This window comes from Salvelinus fontinalis, chromosome 21 (assembly GCF_029448725.1).
Source record: "Salvelinus fontinalis isolate EN_2023a chromosome 21, ASM2944872v1, whole genome shotgun sequence".
NCBI lineage: Eukaryota > Metazoa > Chordata > Actinopteri > Salmoniformes > Salmonidae > Salvelinus > Salvelinus fontinalis.
Genome location: NC_074685.1, coordinates 21,667,529 through 21,686,957, shown reverse-complemented (window position 1 = coordinate 21,686,957; position 19,429 = coordinate 21,667,529). Strand labels below are relative to the sequence as shown.

The 19,429-nt window shown below is 44.0% G+C and overlaps 2 protein-coding genes across 6 annotated transcripts in view; one reads left to right on the top strand and one right to left on the bottom strand.

Moving 5' to 3' along the window:
• The window catches only part of LOC129818437 (mediator of RNA polymerase II transcription subunit 13-like), a 119,756-nt gene extending 117,967 nt beyond the window's left edge, over positions 1 to 1,789 (bottom strand). For all 3 annotated transcript variants that reach the window (XM_055874297.1, XM_055874299.1, XM_055874298.1), the window contains exon 1: positions 99 to 1,789. In XM_055874297.1, coding sequence (XP_055730272.1) covers positions 99 to 170 — 72 coding nt within the window. In that variant the 5' untranslated portion in view covers positions 171 to 1,789. The remainder of the gene's footprint in view (positions 1 to 98) is intronic.
• LOC129818443 (uncharacterized) lies at positions 202 to 10,783 on the top strand. 3 transcript variants are annotated; one of them, XM_055874311.1, is made up of 3 exons: positions 202 to 291; positions 2,546 to 2,667; positions 4,578 to 10,783. In XM_055874311.1, exon 3 carries the CDS (start codon positions 9,377 to 9,379, stop codon positions 10,556 to 10,558), a length of 1,182 nt encoding a protein of 393 aa, XP_055730286.1. In that variant the 5' UTR covers positions 202 to 291; positions 2,546 to 2,667; positions 4,578 to 9,376; the 3' UTR covers positions 10,559 to 10,783. The 3 variants fall into 3 exon arrangements, with proteins under 3 accessions (XP_055730286.1, XP_055730283.1, XP_055730284.1); XM_055874308.1 differs by having other exon boundaries at positions 2,546 to 4,658; positions 5,085 to 10,783; XM_055874309.1 differs by having other exon boundaries at positions 2,546 to 4,987; positions 5,085 to 10,783.
• Positions 10,784 to 19,429: the final 8,646 nt, after the last annotated feature.

Genomic DNA, 19,429 nt, shown 5'->3' with positions numbered 1-19,429 from the left:
TCACCTTTGTACTGCGAGTGCAGATCTAAGCGTGCCTACTACCGTATCACGCCTCGTTCGTGTGTCTTTATGTGCACCGATTATTTGTTTTACTGTACCAGAGAGAAGAGGTTGGAGTGGCAGTCTTCGAGGCTTGCCCCGTTAGCCACCCAATTCGCTGCCGTAGTCATAATCGTCCGCCGTTCGGGTCGTCAGTACTGGGCATGTCGAAATCCTTGATCGGTAACAAGACCGAGTAGTGGTGGCAAATCGGTTCCCTCACAAGTATGCCACACCACCGCCAAAACACGGGTAATTGTCTAACAGATCAATGGCTAACCTTAAGTAGCCCAAATATTTTGTCAACTGTCATAAAAAAAGAACCCGTCTGAACAGAGGGTGTATTCAAAGAAAGGATTCTAAATGTATCAATAACCCCATTTGATTGTATAGCCTACCAAAACGAATGGTTTGTTTTTGTACATCCAAGTGTGTTCGCAGATCAGAACATTGTTACTGTCCAGCTCAGGCGATCCAAACCTGATCATTGTCAAACGCAGAAAGCATGTAGGCTAGGCTAAAATGTATCCGTGTCTTAATCCATGGAGAAAAATGTCCATCCGTGTCCATGCCAGTCTTTCCGATGATACTTTAATGATTAAATAATAGTGTAATCCATGCGAAGTAGATCGATTATTTTCTTCCTGAGCGGAAAAATCCATCAAAATGCGTGCTTAGTCCGAAAACTTCTTATAGAAAAACGCTGTAGTTTATTACGCGTGTATTATCCACTAATTAAACACTACTAAATGGACCGTTTAGGTGTCGAAGACCAGTCTGTTGCAAATTGCATGCAAGAAATCTGAATTCGATTCCGTCAGCCCCCACAAGGCAAGCTGATGCACCAGTTGTGATAGTTTTCGAGAATTGCATGCGCTATTAATAGCTTTCTTTCTTAACACCACCGTTCCCCTCACAATGTAGCCTACCACATACAACAGGCAACTGTGAACAGGAATGTTTAATCCTTGTTTCACTTTGCAAATAACGTCAGACTGCAGACAAGCGAGGTTAAAAATAAAGGTTGCTCTTTCGTCGGGTAATCCAAGGTGGACCGCAAGAGAGTTGATGGTCTCGCAACCAAAAAGGCTATTAAATGTGTCAATTTTAAACGTTTTCGTATTCTTCATCGAAAAAAAGTATGCTCCGTCCAACAGCAGGAAAACGACAGCAGCAGACCGAGGTTAAAAAAAGATCCTTCCTTCCTTTCTGTTTTATATCATTACCAAATGTCCTCCCAGTCTCCCAGCAATTAACTATAGACCTTAAAATATTTGTTTAGCTTGAAATAACAGTAGATGCAATAATGTATCCAAGAAAACGTTGATAATCCAGCAATGGTGACAATCCTTATCTGACGTTATGATGATCAAATAAATGTTTCACGCTGGTCAGGAGTCGTCTCGTTATCTCCCTTAAAAAAAACATACCTTTTTTTAAAACGTGTTCCCTCTTAAGGCAAGATTTATGATTGATTAAAAATAATCAATTAAAACGTCGATTATTTGCGATGTTTCTCATCAAGGAATTCAGAAGCAACGAATCCCTTTCCAGGCATTGTTTATGTCTCAGTCAGTGTCTTTTCTGTAATATTCGTATGAAAGCGTATGTGAGTAGGCTATGTATAAATATGTGTGGCTCACTCTGTATGTGAGCGTGCTGAGGGCTTACGCGAACAGCCGCTAGCAGCGTCGCGCACTATCTGCCAGCCCACCACGCATAGCAATGTAATGGCGGCCGGCAGTTTACGAGAGACTCGCTTTCCCATTTGGCCAAGTAGAGTCCTCACGTGATCAAAGCAAGGGATTACAGCACTGTTTAGAATCTTTGATACAGGCTTTGATGCGACGCTAGAGGCGCCAGTGGCTTTCACTGACAATCAACTCTCATCGAAGCACATCACACATCATCTCCCTAACTGTTACAGTGTAGGCTATTCATATGAGTGTTACATTGGTACATTGGTACATGGTTACACCTAACAATATAAGACAATATAACTGTGTTGTCATGTGTTTCTGCCTTGATATGTTGTTGTTTTAGTTCTCTCTTTATGTAGTGTTGTGTCTCTCTTGTTGTGATGTGTGTTTTGTCCTATATTTATATTGTATTTATTTTTTTAATCCCAGTCCCCGTCCACGCAGGAGGCCTTTTGGTAGGCCATCATTGTAAATAAGAATTTGCTCTTAACTGACTTGCCTAGTTAAATAAAGGTTAAATAAAATACATGAATAACTGGTGCAGTAAATGTATCAATGGAATTATTACCAGGCCTACACGTGTTAGTATTACATCACAGTTGCATTTCCTTCATTGTTAAATGGTAAGAGACTGTTGCATTATCATTATTACATAATGTAACCAGTCACAGTAGAGCATATCTACAGTGACCCCAGGGCCAGGGGATGTCATAATCAATGAGTGGAAGCCAGAATCAATTACATCCATGAAAATGTCACAGTAAGTGTCACTACACCTTGTCATCTTTCCTTTTTTTTGCCCTCAGAGCAGCCTCAATTCATCTGGGCATGGACTCTACAAGGTGGCAAAACCGTTCCACAGGGATGCTGGGCCATGTTGACTCCAATGCTTACCACAGTTGTGTCAAGTTGGATGGATGTCCTTTAGGTGGTGGACCCTTCTTGATACACACAGGAAACTGCTGAGCGTGAAAAACCACGCAGCGGTGCAGTTCTTGACACAAACCGGTGCGCCTGGCACCTACTACCATACCCTGTTCAAAGGCACTTAAATATTTTGTCTTGCCCATTCACCCTCTGAATTGCACACATATACAATCCATGTCTTAATTGGCTTAAAAATCTGTCTAAAATTCTAAGGGGGGGTTCTACTAAACTGACATATGGAATTGTTTTAAGATATTTATACCATGGATCATTTAGATATTTGATTTTGAATGTTAGCACCTCTGTATGTATTTTTTTTAAATATACAAAAATTACTTGATAAAAAATTGCATTTGGCCCATAGAAATGCATTGAATAATACATTCCTAAATAGCAAAAATATATTTATACAGTTGAAGTTGGAAGTTTACATACACCTTAGCCAAATACATTTAAACTTAGTTTTTCACAATTCCTGACATTTAATCCAAGTAAAAATTCCCTGTCTTAGGTCAGTGAGTATCACCACTTTATTTTAAGAATGTGAAATGTCAGAATAATAGTACAGAGAATTATTTATTTTAGCTTTTATTTCTTTCATCACATTCCCAGTGGGTAAAAAGTTTACATACACTCAATTAGTATTTGGTAGCATTGCCTTTAAATTGTTTACCTTGGGTCAAACGTTGCGGGTAGCCTTCCACAAGCTTCCCAAAATAAGTTGGGTGAATTTTGGCCCATTCCTCCTGAAAGAGCTGGTGTAACTGAGTCAGGTTTCTAGGCCTCCTTGCTCGCACACGCTTTTTCAGTTCTGCCCACAATTTTTCTATGGGATTGAGGTCAGGGCTTTGTGAAGTACACTCCAATACCTTGACTTTTTGAACCTTAAGCCATTTTGCCACAACTTTGGAAGTATGCTTGGGGTCATTGTCCATTTGGAAGATCCATTTGCGACCAAGCTTTAACTTCCTGACTGATGTCTTGTGATGTTGCTTCAATATATACAAATCATTTTACATCCTCATGATGTTATCTATTTTGTGAAGTGCACCAGACCCTCCTACAGAAAAGCACCCCCACAACATGATGCTGCCACCCCCGTCATTCACGGTTGGGATGGTGTTCTTCGGCTTGCAAGCATCCCCCTTTTTCCTCCAAACATAACAATGATCATTATGGCCAAACAGTTCTATTTTTGTTTCATCAGACCAGAGGACATTTCTCCAAAAAGTACGATCTTTATCCGCATGTGCAGTTGCAAACCGTAGTCTGGCTTTTTTATGGCGGTGTCACGGCCATTGGAAAAAGAGGACCAAGGTGCAGCGTGGTGAGCGTACATACTTTTAATAGTAGATGTCGCCAACAAAACAATAAACAATACCAAAACAAACAGTGAAGCTTAAGGCAATGTGCCATAAAACAAAGTTAACTTCCCACAAAGACAGGTGGGAAAAAAGGCTACCTAAGTATGGTTCCCAATCAGAGACAACGATAGACAGCTGTCCCTGATTGAGAACCATACCCGGCCAAAACATAGAAATAGAAAATCATAGAAACACAAAACATAGAATGCCCACCCCAACTCACGCCCTGACCAAACCAAAATAGAGACATAAAAAAGATCTCTAAGGTCAGGGCGTGACAGGCGGTTTTGGAGCAGTGGCTTCTTCCTTACTGAGAGGCCTTTCAGGTTATGTTGATATAGGACTTGTTTTACTGTGGATATAGATTATTTTGTACCTGTTTCCTCCAGCATCTTCACAAGGTTCTTTGCTGTTGTTCTGGGATTGATTTGCACTTTTCACACCAAAGCACGTTCCATTCTAGGAGACAGAATGCGCATACTTATTGAGAGGTATGATGACTGTGTGGTCCCATGGTGTTTATACTTGCGTTCTATTGTTTGTACAGATGAACGTGGTACCTTCAGGCGTTTGGAAATTGCTCCCAAGGATGAACCAGACTTGTGGAGGTCTACAATTTTTTCCTGAGGTATTTGGCTGATTTCTTTTTATTTTCCCATGATGTCAAGAAAAGAGTTTGACGGTAGGCATGAAATACATCCACAGGTACACCTCCAATTGACACAAATTGTCACATCTGCTCCCACTACGCCCTCTGGTGTCCATCCGGTGTCGTCCTAACCTGCAGTTCTCCCCCTGTATACACTCTCTCTCTCTCTTGGTGTGATTGTGTGGTTGGAGACAGGTGTGCTGGAGTCAGAGCAGATCGCTACCAGCTGCAAATTGTCCCATAAATCAAGACCTCTACATATACTCATTCCTGCCACCTACACTCTGCCAGATCGTAATCTCTGCTCAGTCAGTTGTTATCCTAGCCTTTTTGTCAGTTCTCAAGATCCTGTTGCCCTGCTGTGCTTGTTTCCCTGCCTTACACCGTTTTGTCTTCTCGTTGCAGTAGCGCTCTGTCTCTGGCTCCTGTCTCCTGTACCACGTCTCACCACCAACCACCTTGCTCTAGACTTCACTCACCACCACCTTGGATTCCCCTCAGGACTTGTTTACCCTGTTCAACTCAGTCAACTACAACCTCACTCTACACTTCGGGTTTTTCTGCAACTCATCTGAGCTACCCCGGTTCTGCACTCCATATCTCTCTGTGTACAATAAACATTTTGGTTCATTCATCCCTGCTTCTGCATCTGAGTCCGTTCTTGGCTTCCCCTGTGTTCGCTCCGCATAACAGTACGATCTGGCCATAAGATGAACCCAGCCGACTCCAACTCCTCACCAAATTTTTGTTGGTCAAGGCAGCCTTCTGGACCAACATGACCAAGCCCTGAAAACCCTGCTGGAGAACATCAAGGAGTTTTCACGGAGCCTGTCTGACCTACAGGTCCGAACCTCCGTCCAGAATTCACAACCTGTCTCCAGTTCCTCTTCTCCACTCCGGGAGCATTTTGTTCTGACTCCTGAGCACTATGATGGCAATCTTGGGCTTTGCAGAGCCTTTCTTGTACAATTTTCACTAGTGTTTGAGGAACAGCCCTACTCTTATGCTAGTGAACGCGGCAAAATTAATTTTTTGATTGGCTGCCTTCGGGGAGCAGCGCTCTCCTGGGCCACTGCGGTTTGAGAGAGACAGTCATCTATCTGCTTCTCTTACAGTGGATTCACAGATGAGATGAGGAAGGTCTTCAACCACCCGGTCTGTGGAAAGGATGCTGCTAAACGATTTCTGTCCCTTCGTCAAGGTTCTCAGTGTGGCTGAGATGACATGTGAGTTCCGCACCCTCGCCGTAGAGAGCGGCTAGAATGACGAGGCCCTTCAGGGAGCGTTCCGGAACGCACTCACTGAGACCCTCAAGGACTAGTTTTTATCCAGAGAGGAGCCTGAGGGACTTGACAAACTAATTTCTCTCACTATCCGCATTGACAACCGTCTCTGTGAGCGTCGGAGGGAGAGGGGAGGTAGGGTTGCATGTCCCATAATGTTTGCTTCTGTGCCTTGCTCAATTTTTTCGACTGCATCACATCACCATGCAGGTTCCAATCCTGAACCCATGCAGCTCGGCCGGACTCGTCTATCTCCAGAGGAGAGGCAGAGGCATATCAGTACTAGGAGCTGTCTGTATTGTGGCCACGTTGGTCACCTGGTCTCCACTTGTACCCTGTGTCCAGCAAAAGAGAGGGCTCAGCGGTAGTGGGGGATATACTGTTGAGCCAAATCACCTGCCCATCATCTCCCAGACCCCTGCTTGAGGCCAACCTTCTGTGGCAGAGCCAGGTTTTTCCTCTGCCTGCTCTCATTGATTCAGACGCAGACGAGAGTTTTCTGGACCGAGGGGTTGTTAAGCAGTTGGGCCTGGACACTGTTTTGCTTGATTCACCTCTGGAAGCCAACGCTCTCAATGGAAGCTATTCTTCCGTGTTTTGGAGAGAACTGTTCCTGTTATCCTGCGTCTCTCTGGTAATCACCAGGAAAAGATCAGTTTCCATATCATCGACTGTTCTCACTCACCTCTGGTTCTGGGCCATCCATGGTTAAAGCTACACAACCCATAGATTGACTGATCTACCGGAAGGGTTACTACATTTTGCCATTCTAATTGTCTACATTCTGCCCTTCCTCCTGCCTTGTCTGCACCCCAGTCCATTCCAGAACCCCCAGACCTGTCTTCTGTTCCTCCAGAATATCACGGTCTAGCTCCTGTATTCAGCAAGCACCACACCCCATCTCTGCCGCCTCATCGGCCTTACGACTGTGCTATCGAGCTTCAGCCTGGAGCTCCTCTCCCTAGTAGCAGGATGTATAACCTCTCTCGCCCCGAGCAAGAGGCCATGGAAGAATACATCCAGGACTCACTGGCTGTCGGACATGTCAGGCCTTTTTCCTCTCCGGTGGGAGATGGATTTTTCTTTGTCAAGAAGGACGGGTCACTGAGGCCATGCCTAGACTTCTGTGGGTTGAATAGTATCACCGTCAGGAATAAGTATCCCTTGCCACTTATCAGTTCTGCTTTTGCCCCCCTCCATGGTGCCACAGTATTTACTAAACTGGACCTTCAGAATGCCTACCACCTTGTCCGCATCAGAGAGGGAGACGAGTGTGAAAATGGCGTTCAACACACCACTTGGACATTTTGAGTACCTCGTTATGCCTTTTGCCCTCACTAACACCCCGGCTGTTTTTCAGGGCCTGGTGAATGATGTTCTGAGGGATGTCATTGGGCGTTTTGTTTTTGTCTATGTGGATGACATTCTTATTTTTTCGAAGGACATTGAGGCTCACAAGCAACACGTCCACCAAGTTCTCCAAAGGCTATTGGAGAATAAGCTATTTGTCAAGGCTGAGAAATGTGAGTTTCATGTTTCCTCTGTGTCCTTCTTGGGTTACATTATTGCTCAAGGACGGCTACGAAGGGACCCTGCCAAGGTTAGGGCAGTCGGAGTGGCCTGTGCCCGGGAATCTGAAGCAGCTACAGCGTTTTCTGGGGTTTGCTCATTTTTATAGACGATTCATCCGTGACTACAGTCGTTTGGCAGCTCCTCTCACCTCAACCTCCACTCCATTCCACTGGTTCCCCGAGGCAGAGGCAGCATTCCGGGAACTCAAGCACCGCTTCACTTCTGCTCCTATCCTTACCCATCCAGACCCAGAACTCCAGTTCGTCCTCGAGGTGGACGCTTCCGACACCAGGGTAGGTGCAGTCCTGTCTCAACGTTCTGCCCCGGATCAGAAGCTCCATCCTTGTGCCTTGTCCCGCAAGCTCTCACCTGCAGAGAGAAATGTTGACGTAGGCAACCGGGAACTCTTAGCTGTTAAGATGGATCTTAAGGAGTGGCGTCACTAGTTAGAAGGTTCAGTACTTCCCTTCATTGTGTGGACGGATCATAAAAATCTAGCCTACATCCAGACCGCCAAACGTCTCAACTCTGGTCTGCTTCATCCTCTTCCCATACCTAGTCGCCCCTGGTCACACATAGCTTTGGGCTTCGTCGCTGGGCTTCCTACATCAAATGGTAACTCAGACATCCGCACTATTATTGACCGATTTTCTAAAGTGGCTCACTTCATTCCCCTCTCCAAGCTTCCGTCCTCCAGGGAGACTGCGGACCTGTTGGTATCCCATGTTTTGCAGCTGTATGGAATCTCCAGTGACATTGTTTCTGACAGAGGACCCCAGTTCACATCCCAGGTATGGAGAGCCTTCTGCACAGCTCTGGGTATTAACCTCTCTAGGGTATGTGGGACGGTAGCGTCTCACCTCGTCAACAGCCAGTGAAACTGCAGGGTGCCAAATTCAAAACGACAGAAATCCCATAATTCAAATTCCTCAAACATACATGTATTTTACACCATTTTAAAGATACACTTGTTGTAAATCCAGCCACAGTGTCCGATTTCAAAAAGGCTTTACGATGAAAGCCAACCAAACGATTATGTTAGGTGAGTGCCTATTCACAGAATAACACAGCCATTTCTCCAGCCAAAGAGAGGATTCACAAAAAGCAGAAATTTGATAAAATGAATCACTAACCTTTGATCTTCATCAGATGACACTCATAGGACTTCATGTTACACAATACATGTATGTTTTGTTCGGTAAAGTTCATATTTATATCCAAAAATCAGAGTTTATATTGGCGCGTTACGTTCAGTAGTTCCAAAACATCCGGGGATTTTGCAGAGAGCCACATCAATTTACAGAAATACTCATTATAAATGTTGATGAAAATACAAGTGTTATGCATGGAATTTTAGATGCACTTCTCCTTAATGCAACCGCTGTGTCAGATTTAAAAAAAGCTTTACGGAAAAAGCAAACCATGCAATAATCTGAGGTCGGCGCTCAGAGCCCAATCAAGACAAAAATATATCCGCCATATTGTGCAGTCAACAGAAGTCAGAAATAACATTATGAACATTCAATTACCTTTGATGATCTTCATCAGAATGCACTCCCAGGAATCCCAGTTCCACAATAAATGTTTTGTTCGATAATGTCCATCATTTATGTCCAAATTCCTCCTTGTTGTTCTAGCGTTCAGTACACTTTCCAAACTCACGCCGGAAGTACGGACGATAAGTTAAAAAAGTTATATTACAGTCCGTAAAAACATGACAAACGAAGTATTGAATCAATCTTTAGGATGTTTTTAACATAAATCTTCAATAATGTTCCAACCGGAGAATTCCTTTGTCTTCAAAAGTGCGATGGAACAGAGCTCGCTCTCACATGAACGCGCATGGTCAGCGCATGTTCAGGTCATGGTAGACCTTACTCATTCCCCTCCACAGCTCTGGGTATTAAGGTCAGCCTTTCATCTGGATATCACCCCCAGACCAACGGTCAGACCGTGCGGGCCAACCAGGAGTTGGAAACTGCTATACGCTGTGTTACTTCAGCTCAGCCTTCCTCCTGGAGTGCCCAGCTATCCTGGGTGAAATATTCCCACAACACCCTCATCAACACCTCACCAGGTATGTCTCCCTTTGAGTGTGCTCTGGGTTACCAACCTCCCTTGTTCCCTGCCCAAGAGGTTGAAGTAGCGGTGCCCTCAGTCCAGGACCACATGCGCCATTGTCGTCGCACCTGGAGGAGGGCCCGGGCTGCTGTTCTTCGTGCCTCCGCCAGGACCCAATCCAAGGCTAACCATCGTCGTGCTGCAGCTACAGTCTACACTTCAGGCCAAAGGGTATGGCTTTCTTCGAAGGACTGGCCTCTAAATGTTGTTTCAAAAAAACTAGCTCCCCGATTCATTGGCCCCTTTGAGATTGATCATGTCATAAACCTCTCTGCTGTTCATCTAAAACTCCCTGACTCTCTCAAAATTCACCCCACCTTCCATGTATCACTAATCAAACCAGTCTACTCCAGTCCTTTGTCCCCTCCTGCAGCTGATCCGCCACTCCCTCGTCTTATCGACGACCATCCTGCCTATACGGTCCAACGGCTTTTGAATGTGCGCCATCGGGGCTACGGGTGGCAGTATCTGGTGGACTGGGAAGGATACGGGCCTGAGGAGCGTAGCTGGGTGCCCTGTCGTCACATTCTGGATCCCTCCCTCTTACAGGATTTTTACACCTCACACCCAAACAAGCCGGGTCGTGCGCCAGGTGGCATCTGTAGAGGGGGGGTATTGTCACATCTGCTCCCACTACGCCCTCTGGTGTCCATCCGGTGTCGTCCTAGCCTGCAGTTCTCTCTCGCGGTGTGGTTGTTTACCCTGTTCAACTCAGTCAACTACAACCTCACTCTACACTTCGGGTTTTTCTGCAACTCATCTGAGCTACCCCGGTTCTGCACTCCATATCTCTCTGTGTACAATAAACATTTTGGTTCATTCATCCCTGCTTCTGCATCTGAGTCCGCTCTTGGCTTCCCCTGTGTTCGCTCCGTGCAACACCAATTATGTCATTTAGCCTAAACTTCTGACCCATTGGAATTGTGAGTGAAATAATTTGTCTGTAAACAATTGTTGGAAAAATGCACAAAGTAGATGTCCTAACCAACATGTCAAAACTATAGTTTGTTAACAAGAAATTTGTGGAGTGGTTGAAAAACGTGTTTTTTTTGGGGGGGGGGGGGTTCAATTTAAAGTTTTATTAAGTTTTCAAACAACCAACCAAACACATTCCACATTCACAGATGTGACAGACTAAAAAAAAAAATAATAATAATAATAAATTGTTTTATATATATATATACATACAGTATATCACAAAAGTGAGTACAACCCTCACATTTTTGTAAATATTTGAGTATATCTTTTCATGTCACAACACTGAAGAAATGACACTTTGCTACAATGTAAAGTAGTGAGTGTACAGCTTGTATAACAGTGTAAATTTGCTGTCCCCTCAAAATAACTCAACACACAGCCATTAATGTCTAAACCGCTGGCAACAAAAGTGAGTACACCCCTAAGTGAAAATGTCCAAATTGGGCCCAAAGTGTCAATATTTTGTGTGGCCACCATCATTTTCCAGCACTGCCTTAACCCTCTTGGGCATGGAGTTCACCAGAGCTTCACAGGTTGCCACTGGAGTCCTCTTCCACTCCTCCATGACGACATCACAGAGCTGGTGGATGTTAGAGACCTTGCACTCCTCCACCTTCCATTTGACGATGCCCCACAGATGCTCAATAGGGTTTAGGTCTGGAGACATGCTTGGCCAGTCCATCACCTTTACCCTCAGCTTCTTTAGCAAGGCAGTGGTCGTCTTGGAGGTGTGTTTGGGGTCGTTATCATGTTGGAATACTGCCCTGCGGCCCAGTCTCCGAAGGGAGGGGATCATGCTCTGCTTCAGTATGTCACAGTACATGTTGGCATTCATGGTTCCCTCAATGAACTGTAGCTCCCCAGTGCCGGCAGCACTCACGCAGCCCCAGACCATGACACTCCCACCACCATGCTTGACTGTAGGCAAGACACACTTGTCTTTGTACTCCTCACCTGGTTGCCGCCACACACGCTTGACACCATCTGAACCAAATAAGTTTATCTTGGTCTCATCAGACCACAGGACATGGTTCCAGTAATCCATGTCCTTAGTCTGCTTGTCTTCAGCAAACTGTTTGCGGGCTTTCTTGTGCATCATCTTTAGAAGAGGCTTCCTTCTGGGACAACAGCCATGCAGACCAATTTGATGTAGTGTACGGCGTATGGTCTGAGCACTGACAGGCTGCCCCCCCCCCCCCCCCACACACACACCTTCAACCTCTGCAGCAATGCTGGCAGCACTCATACATCTATTTCCCAAAGACAACCTCTGGATATGACGCTGAGAACGTGCACTCAACTTCTTTGGTCCACCATGGCGAGACCTGTTCTGAGTGGAACCTGTCCAGTTAAACCGCTGTATGGTCTTGGCCACCGTGCTGCAGCTCAGTTTCAGGGTCTTGGCAATCTTCTTATAGCCCAGGCCATCTTTATGTAGAGCAACAATTCTTTTTTTCAGATCCTCAGAGAGTTCTATGCCATGAGGTGCCATGTTGAACTTCCAGTGACCAGTCAGTATGAGGGAGTGTGAGAGCGATGACACCAAATTTAACACACCTGCTCCCCATTCACACCTGAGACCTTGTAACACTAACAAGTCACATGACACCGGGGAGGGAAAATGGCTAATTGGGCCCAATTTGGACATTTTCACTTAGGGGTGTACTCACTTTTGTTGCCAGCGGTTTAGACATTAATGGCTGTGTGTTGAGTTATTTTGAGGGGACAGCAAATTTACACTCTTATACAAGCTGTATACCCACTACTTTACATTGTAGCAAATTGTCATTTCTTCAGTGTTGTCACATGAAAAGACATACTCAAATATTTACAAAAATATGAGGAGTGTACTCACTTTTGTGATATACTGTACATACACACATATATACATATATATTAATATATATATATATATATATATACATATACATACATACACACACACACACACACAAATAATAATTATAACAAAATTTTAAATATAGAACTCGCAGCAGCACTATCAAGGTTCTTATTAGCTATTTCCAGCCTTAGCTGAGATGACGAGCCAATAATTAGTTTTTTAGATTTTACAGCACCTTACACAACACGCATCTGCTCATCTCCCTGATCCCCCCCATTCACTCTGTCCAATTTGAAATATAGTTGAGTAGTGGAGACCAGAGTCTATCAAACTTGGGCTGTCTCTTGTGGAGGTCATAACTGAGCTTTTCAAGAGGGAGAAAGTCAACAATCTGGTCCATCCACATTTAAAATGTAGGAGAGGTACTAGAGGCCCACAATAGAAGAATACATTTCTTAGCAAAGTATGTAATTGTCATGAGCAAATTTTCTCTGTCAGGATCAAGAACAAAGTCCTGCTGGGCATTAAGAAGATAGAAACACGGGGTCATATCAAACTGTACATCTAGTATTTTCTGTGCAGCAGTATGTATAGATTGCCAAAATCTGGCAATCTCTCTACAGCTCCAAAATACATGCATATAGGTTCCACTTTCAGAGGTACATCTTTTACAGTTAGGAGAAATGTCTGTTTTCATTTTATGGAGTCTCAAGGGAGTGTAATAAAATTTGTACAAAAATTTGTAATTAGATTCTTTCATTTTTACATTAGTAGAGGAGCAGTATACCCTGTCGCAAACCTCCGCCCATAACTCATCACTGATAGTCAGACCAAGGTCCTTTTCCCAGATTATTTTCAAAGGAGTAAAGGAGGATCCTCCTTTCTCAGAAAGGAGTCTATAGATATAGGATATTTTGCCTTTAATGGATTGTGCTGTGACAAGAAGGGTTTCAACTTCATTCAACTGAGTTCTACACCTCCTCTTGGAAGTAAATGAGGAGATGACATGTCTAATTTGAAGATGTTTTTTTTTTTAAATGGGATCTTGGCACATTGAATTCACTGCAGAGCTCTTGAAAGGATTTCAGTGTAGTGGTCTTCTGATGAAATAGGTCTGAAAAGGTCCTGATTCCTAGAGTATGCCAAAGATTAAAGTTGGCATCCCTCAGGGCTTTTGGCACGTCTGGGTTGCCTACTATAGGCGAGTGAGAACCTATTTGGGAGGAGATGCCCAGGTATTTCTTACAGTCCCTCCACGCTAGTAGGGTGCTGTAAATCACAAATGTTTTGGCTATGTTGCCCACTTCACTAAAGTTATTAATGAATATAGTTGAGCTTAGTGGCAATGAACCACAGGATTGGGCTTCTATCTGGATCCATGTTGACTCTTGTCTGTTTGTGATCCATGTTAGCATGTTGCGGATTTGGGCAGACCAGTAGTACAATTGAAGGGAGGGAAGGGCAAGACCACCCTTAGATTCAGGTTTCGATAGAGTGGAGAGCTTGATCCTAGGTTTTTTATTGCCCCATATAAATTTGGTGATGCTTTGGTTAATTGTTTTGAAAAAGGAAGCTGGGAGATAGCATGGGAGCATCTGAAATAAATAGTTCAGTCTAGGGAGGATGTTCATACGGATTACATTAATTCTTCCTACTAAGCTAATTGGGAGGGAGATCCAGGTTTGGAGGTTGTTCTTGATTCGATCCAGGAGTGGAAGATAATTCTCCTTGAAAAGCCTATTCAGATCTGGTGTTATGAATATCCCAAGGTATTGAAACCCCTGTGTCTTCCATTGGAATGGGCATAGTGTCTTCATAGAACTGGTGAGTGTAATATTGAGAGGGCAGACAGTGGATTTGTTAAAATTAATCTTATAACCTGAAAACACGCCATACTGAGCAATTGTGTCTAAAATGGGAGGAAGGGATTTCTCAGGGTTGGATATGTAGAGCAAGACATCATCCGCGTAAAGCGAAATCTTGTGCTGCAAGCCGCCTGCAGGAACACCCATAATACTTGGATTGCTCCTTATCAACTCTGCCAGAGGCTCCGCCCCCAACAAGTAGAGCAGGGGGGACAGCGAGCACCCTTGTCTTGTGCCCCGTCCCAAAGGGAATCTGTCAGAGTTCAGTCCGTCAGTAGTCACCATGGCATTTGGATGAGAGTATAGTGATTTGATCCATTTAATAAAGTTTGGGCCCATATTGAACTTTTCTAAGACTGAGAACAGAAAGCTCCACTCCATCCTGTCGAACACCCTCTCAGCATCCAGTGAAGCCAGCAGGACAGGGGTCTTCTGTGCGTTTACTTGATCAATAATATCAAAAAGACGGCGAATGTTATCAGAAGAGTATCTGTCTCTAATAAATCCAGTTTGGTCCGCTTTTATTATTTTGGGAAGAAGAGTGTTTAGTCTTTTGGCGAGCAATTTGGTAATTATTTTGTAGTCGAAATCCAACAAGCTTATGGGCCGGAAGGAGGAGCAGGATAGGGGGTCCTTGTCTTTTTTGAGCAACACTGTAATGCGAGCTGTGTGCATTGAGTCTGGGAGAACTCCGTTTTTGCAAAAATCCTCCAGCATTGGCATGAAAATAGGGCTAAGCTGGGGCCAAAAAGCTTTGTAGAACTCTCTGGGGAATCCATCTGGGCCTGGGGACTTGTTAGGTGGCATGGAGGTAATTGCCTCCAGGATCTCCTCAGGAGTGAAGGGGGAGTTGAGATCTTCTTGGTCGGTCTCTGATAGTTTAGGTAGCGAGATTCCCTCTAGGAAGGAGTGGAGTTCTGCCTCCGTGTGTTTTCTCTCAGAGGTATATAGTTTGCAGTAAAAATCATGAAAAGTTAAATTGATCTTTTTAGGGTCATATGTGACCTCATCCTCTGCTGTTCGGATAGCCATAATTGTACGCTCTGACTGCTCTTTTTTTAATTGATAAGCAAGCAATCTACTAGGCCTATTGCTATACTCATGGTATTTCTGTTTAGTAAAGAAAACTTTTTTTTAAATCTCCCGAGTATAGTCCAAATTCAGTTTGGCTTTGGCTGCTTTAAGTTGACTCCAGGAGGTGCTGTCTGGGGATTGTTTATGTACTTTTTCACAGCGTTCCAGCTCCTTCTCCAGATCTAGCCTGTGTGCTTCCATTGCTTTTTTCTTAGAGGAAGCATATGCAATTAGATGACCTCTTAGTGTGGCTTTGGCAGCGTCCCACATTGTGGCCGGAGAAACAGGAGAATCTTTGTTGTCTTGTGTGTAGTTGTCTATCCATGTAGTTACCAATGTATGGAATGCTTCGTTTGATAGCATAGAGGTGTTGAATTTCCAGCTCTTTGACCTCTGGATGTTTTTGCAGATGTCAAAGCGGAGGTGGACAAAGGCGTGATCCGAAAGCGCTATGGGACCGATTGTACACGTGGTTGAATTTATGAAACTCTTTGGGATAAAAATGTAATCTATACGGGAGTAGGTGTTATGGACATTAGAGTAGTATGTATAGTCCATAGATGAGCTATTAGTCTCTCTCCAGATATCTATCAGTCCCATCTCTTTAGTAAGAGAGTTCAACATCTTTGCAGATCTAGGATTTGTGGTGGGGACTTGAGATGATTTGTCTAGGGTTGGGTTCAGGGTACAATTAAAATCTCCGGCCAACACTCCAAAGGAAACACAATGCTCATTGAACAGGGTTATCATTTTCGACATAAAAGCAGGAGTATCTGTGTTAGGGGCGTATATGTTAAAATAGTAATTGGTTGCCCGTACAGTGACCCAGTTATCAAAATAAATCTCCCCTCCGGATCAGATATGCTTTTGTCAATTATGAATGGAACATGCTTACAGGATAAGTATGGCTGTACCTCTACTGTTGGATTTGAAAGATGAGAAATACACCTGTCCCACCCAAGCTCTGCGGAGTTTGGCATGTTCAGCATCACAGAGGTGTGTCTCTTGCAATAGCGCGATGTCTGCTTTTTCCTTTTTTAGAGCACATAGTATCTTTTTCCGTTTTATTGCATGGCCTAGACCATGGCAGTTCCATGTCAATAGATTTAAGGTACTAGTCATCGTCATCGAACAGTAATCGAACTTTAGTGCAAGTCATCTCTGGGTAAAGGTGGATAGTAGTTACAGCTGCGTTCACATAAAAGGAAAATAAATGGTTTACATAAAATAACAATCTCTGAACACCCCAGCCGAGTTCCCAAACAACTCGACATATCCCGTTGGATCTATCACCTCCCCGGATCAGTCACAATTCTGTGTTCCAACAAAAAAAAAACGGGAACAGCGTCTCCCCCTCCCCACCAAAGAAATGCCTCATCCTCTCCGCCCTGCATTGAGTAACTGCCAACGTAGCCCCCGTCCAGACCACATTAAAAAAGGGAGAAAATAAAATCAATAGCCCAGCCTACATATAGTAGGCCTAGGTTATAATATGGGGCCTATCCCTCTCAGCTAAAGGAGCATAAATATAGATTAGACGGCTATAATGACATTTAGTAGGGCGGGTGGGTCTTTGGATATCGGCTATATGTTGTCTTACCTCCTTTAGTAATAACAGTAATCGCATTTAGTCAATGGTCCATTTCTCATTGACCGGGGTTGTCTTTCAAAAAACGTTTCGCCTCTTCGGGAGTTTTGAAGTGTCGCAGGGCTCCTTGGTGAAGAATCCTGAGCTCGTTTGGGTATTTGAATCCCCTAAAGATGCCTCAGTCAATGGAGTATTTCTTCACCTCGTCAAACTCTCGGCGCTTTCGGCGTATTCCAGCTGACAGGTCCTGGAGTAAGGTGAGTTTGGCGTTTCCCACTGTAATGGTGTTGGTTTTTGCCGCCTGTAGGACTCGTTCCTTGTCGGTGAATCTCGCGGTGGTTGTCTGGCTGCTGGTGGGGGCCTCAGTGCTCGGTGAGCTCTCTCGAGTTCTATGGGCCTGTCGGTGGACAGGTGGAGCCACTCGGGAAGTTTGTCTTGCAGGTAGCGGATCAGTGGCATGTTTCCCTCTTCTTTTTCGCCCAGATTTAATAGAACACAATTATTCCTTCGCCCCCTGTTTTCCAGGTCCTCTGTTTTCTCTTCCAGCTGCTCTATTGTTTTTTAGCATATGCTATTGTTTCCATGGCGTCTGTCAATAAGTTTTCCGTGGATAGGATTCGCCCCTCTGCCTCGTCCAGGAGCCCCGCGTTTATGGTTATCTTGTTGTTTATGTCAGGCAAAGCATTTTCCAGGATTGTCACCTTGCCCCCTATCGCACTGAGCTGAGCGTTAATGGCATCTAGTTTAGTGTTGAGTTCTGTACGTTGGGATCTCAGCTCAGAAAAGATGTCTTCGACAGAGTGCGAGGTTGGCATTCGTTGGGCCTCGGGGGGGAACGGGTCCTCTTGCTCCTGGCTAATGGCGCTAGCTTTTTCTGAAGCTAGCTGCTTCTTGGAGGCTTTTTCCGTCGCTAGTGCTCGAGTCCGGGTAAAAATGTCACCTGTAGTGTCGCCTTTTGTAGCCGCCATTACTTTTTGACTAAAGCTAAATGAGTTTAAACTTGAAGTGGAGGTAAGATTAGGAATTGGAAACTACTTGTGCGGAGCTCCTAGTTCATGCGGCCATCTCGTTCAGGGGTCACGTGATCCCCCCGAAAAACGAGTTTTAATGACTCCAACCTAAGTGTACTTCCTACTTCAACTGTATATATTGTTTGACACATTTAACCCCTTTCTTGGCACAATATTACCTCCATACTTCAACTAATTTGTATGGGTTACCTTCAGATGAGTCCTGTGACACTTGTGGGGGTCGTAGAGCAAAATGGAGAACACCATTGTGTTCGTGGGAGGCTCCCCTTTCCATGGGTAGTAGGCCAAACCATTCGGAAGCTACAGACGTTTTCTGGAGAAGAGATTTTCAGGATGTCTCCTGGTCTGACAAGCAATGCTGTAGCTCTGCCACTTTCCACCGCAGATACAGATGGCCAACATAGGCGGATGTGGTGGATTGAGATGCAGCCCATGCAAAAAAAAATATATTTCGGCTTTTGATGGGAATTGTTTTATTATGTTCATTAGATTGATGCACGGGTGCGCCAATAGACTCTTAAGGATTAATCTGTCTCCTCCCATTCATCTACACTGATTGAAGTGGATTAAACAAGTTACATCAATAAGGGATCATAGCTTTCACGTGAATTCATCTGGTCAGTCTGTGGGGCGGTTTCGTGGACAAAGTTAAATTAAGTTAGGACTAGGCTAATTCTACTTAAATTAATCCAGATGTAAAAACTTGCTTCCTGAGATGTTACTTAACTTCAGATTAATTAGTTCTAGACTAAGGAGTTCCAGACTAAGGTAAGTAAGGACTAACCAGTTCATCTTTTTAAAGACTAATTAAATTAACGATGTGCACTTGGTGCTGACCTGAGGATGCTTCAAAAACCAGGGATGAGACACTAATAGATAAGCATTGTGTGGAATTGGAGCAAGTCACCTAAACCAAATAATGGACTGAGGTAAAAGAAAACATAATCATTTTTGTGACTTTGAAAAATCCCTTTTGAAGCTAATTGTGTCGAACCGCCCAATTATCAAGAACAAAGAGCATGATTCATCAACAGAAAACAAGACAAATAATGCATGGACTACCACTTGTAATGAATTCAACTGAAATGAAAAAGTAAACAGAAGGACGCTACAACAACTTCAGGTAAGATACTGTATTTATTGTTGGCCCACTTTTACAAATCAGAGTCACTTTGAAATGTTTGTTTTCTTGTGTAACACAATGGGGGCCTAAATGTATTTGTGTGACAAAAATGTAACACAAACAATATCATACATAATTACTAATATATTTTCTATAATGCCGTTACTTTCTAAGGTCCTGTAGAAAAACATAAAATAAACTTAAAGAAGACACATGCTGTTACTCGTAGGGAGCGTTTCAAGACTGGTAAGACCAGAGACAGTTGAGCTTGG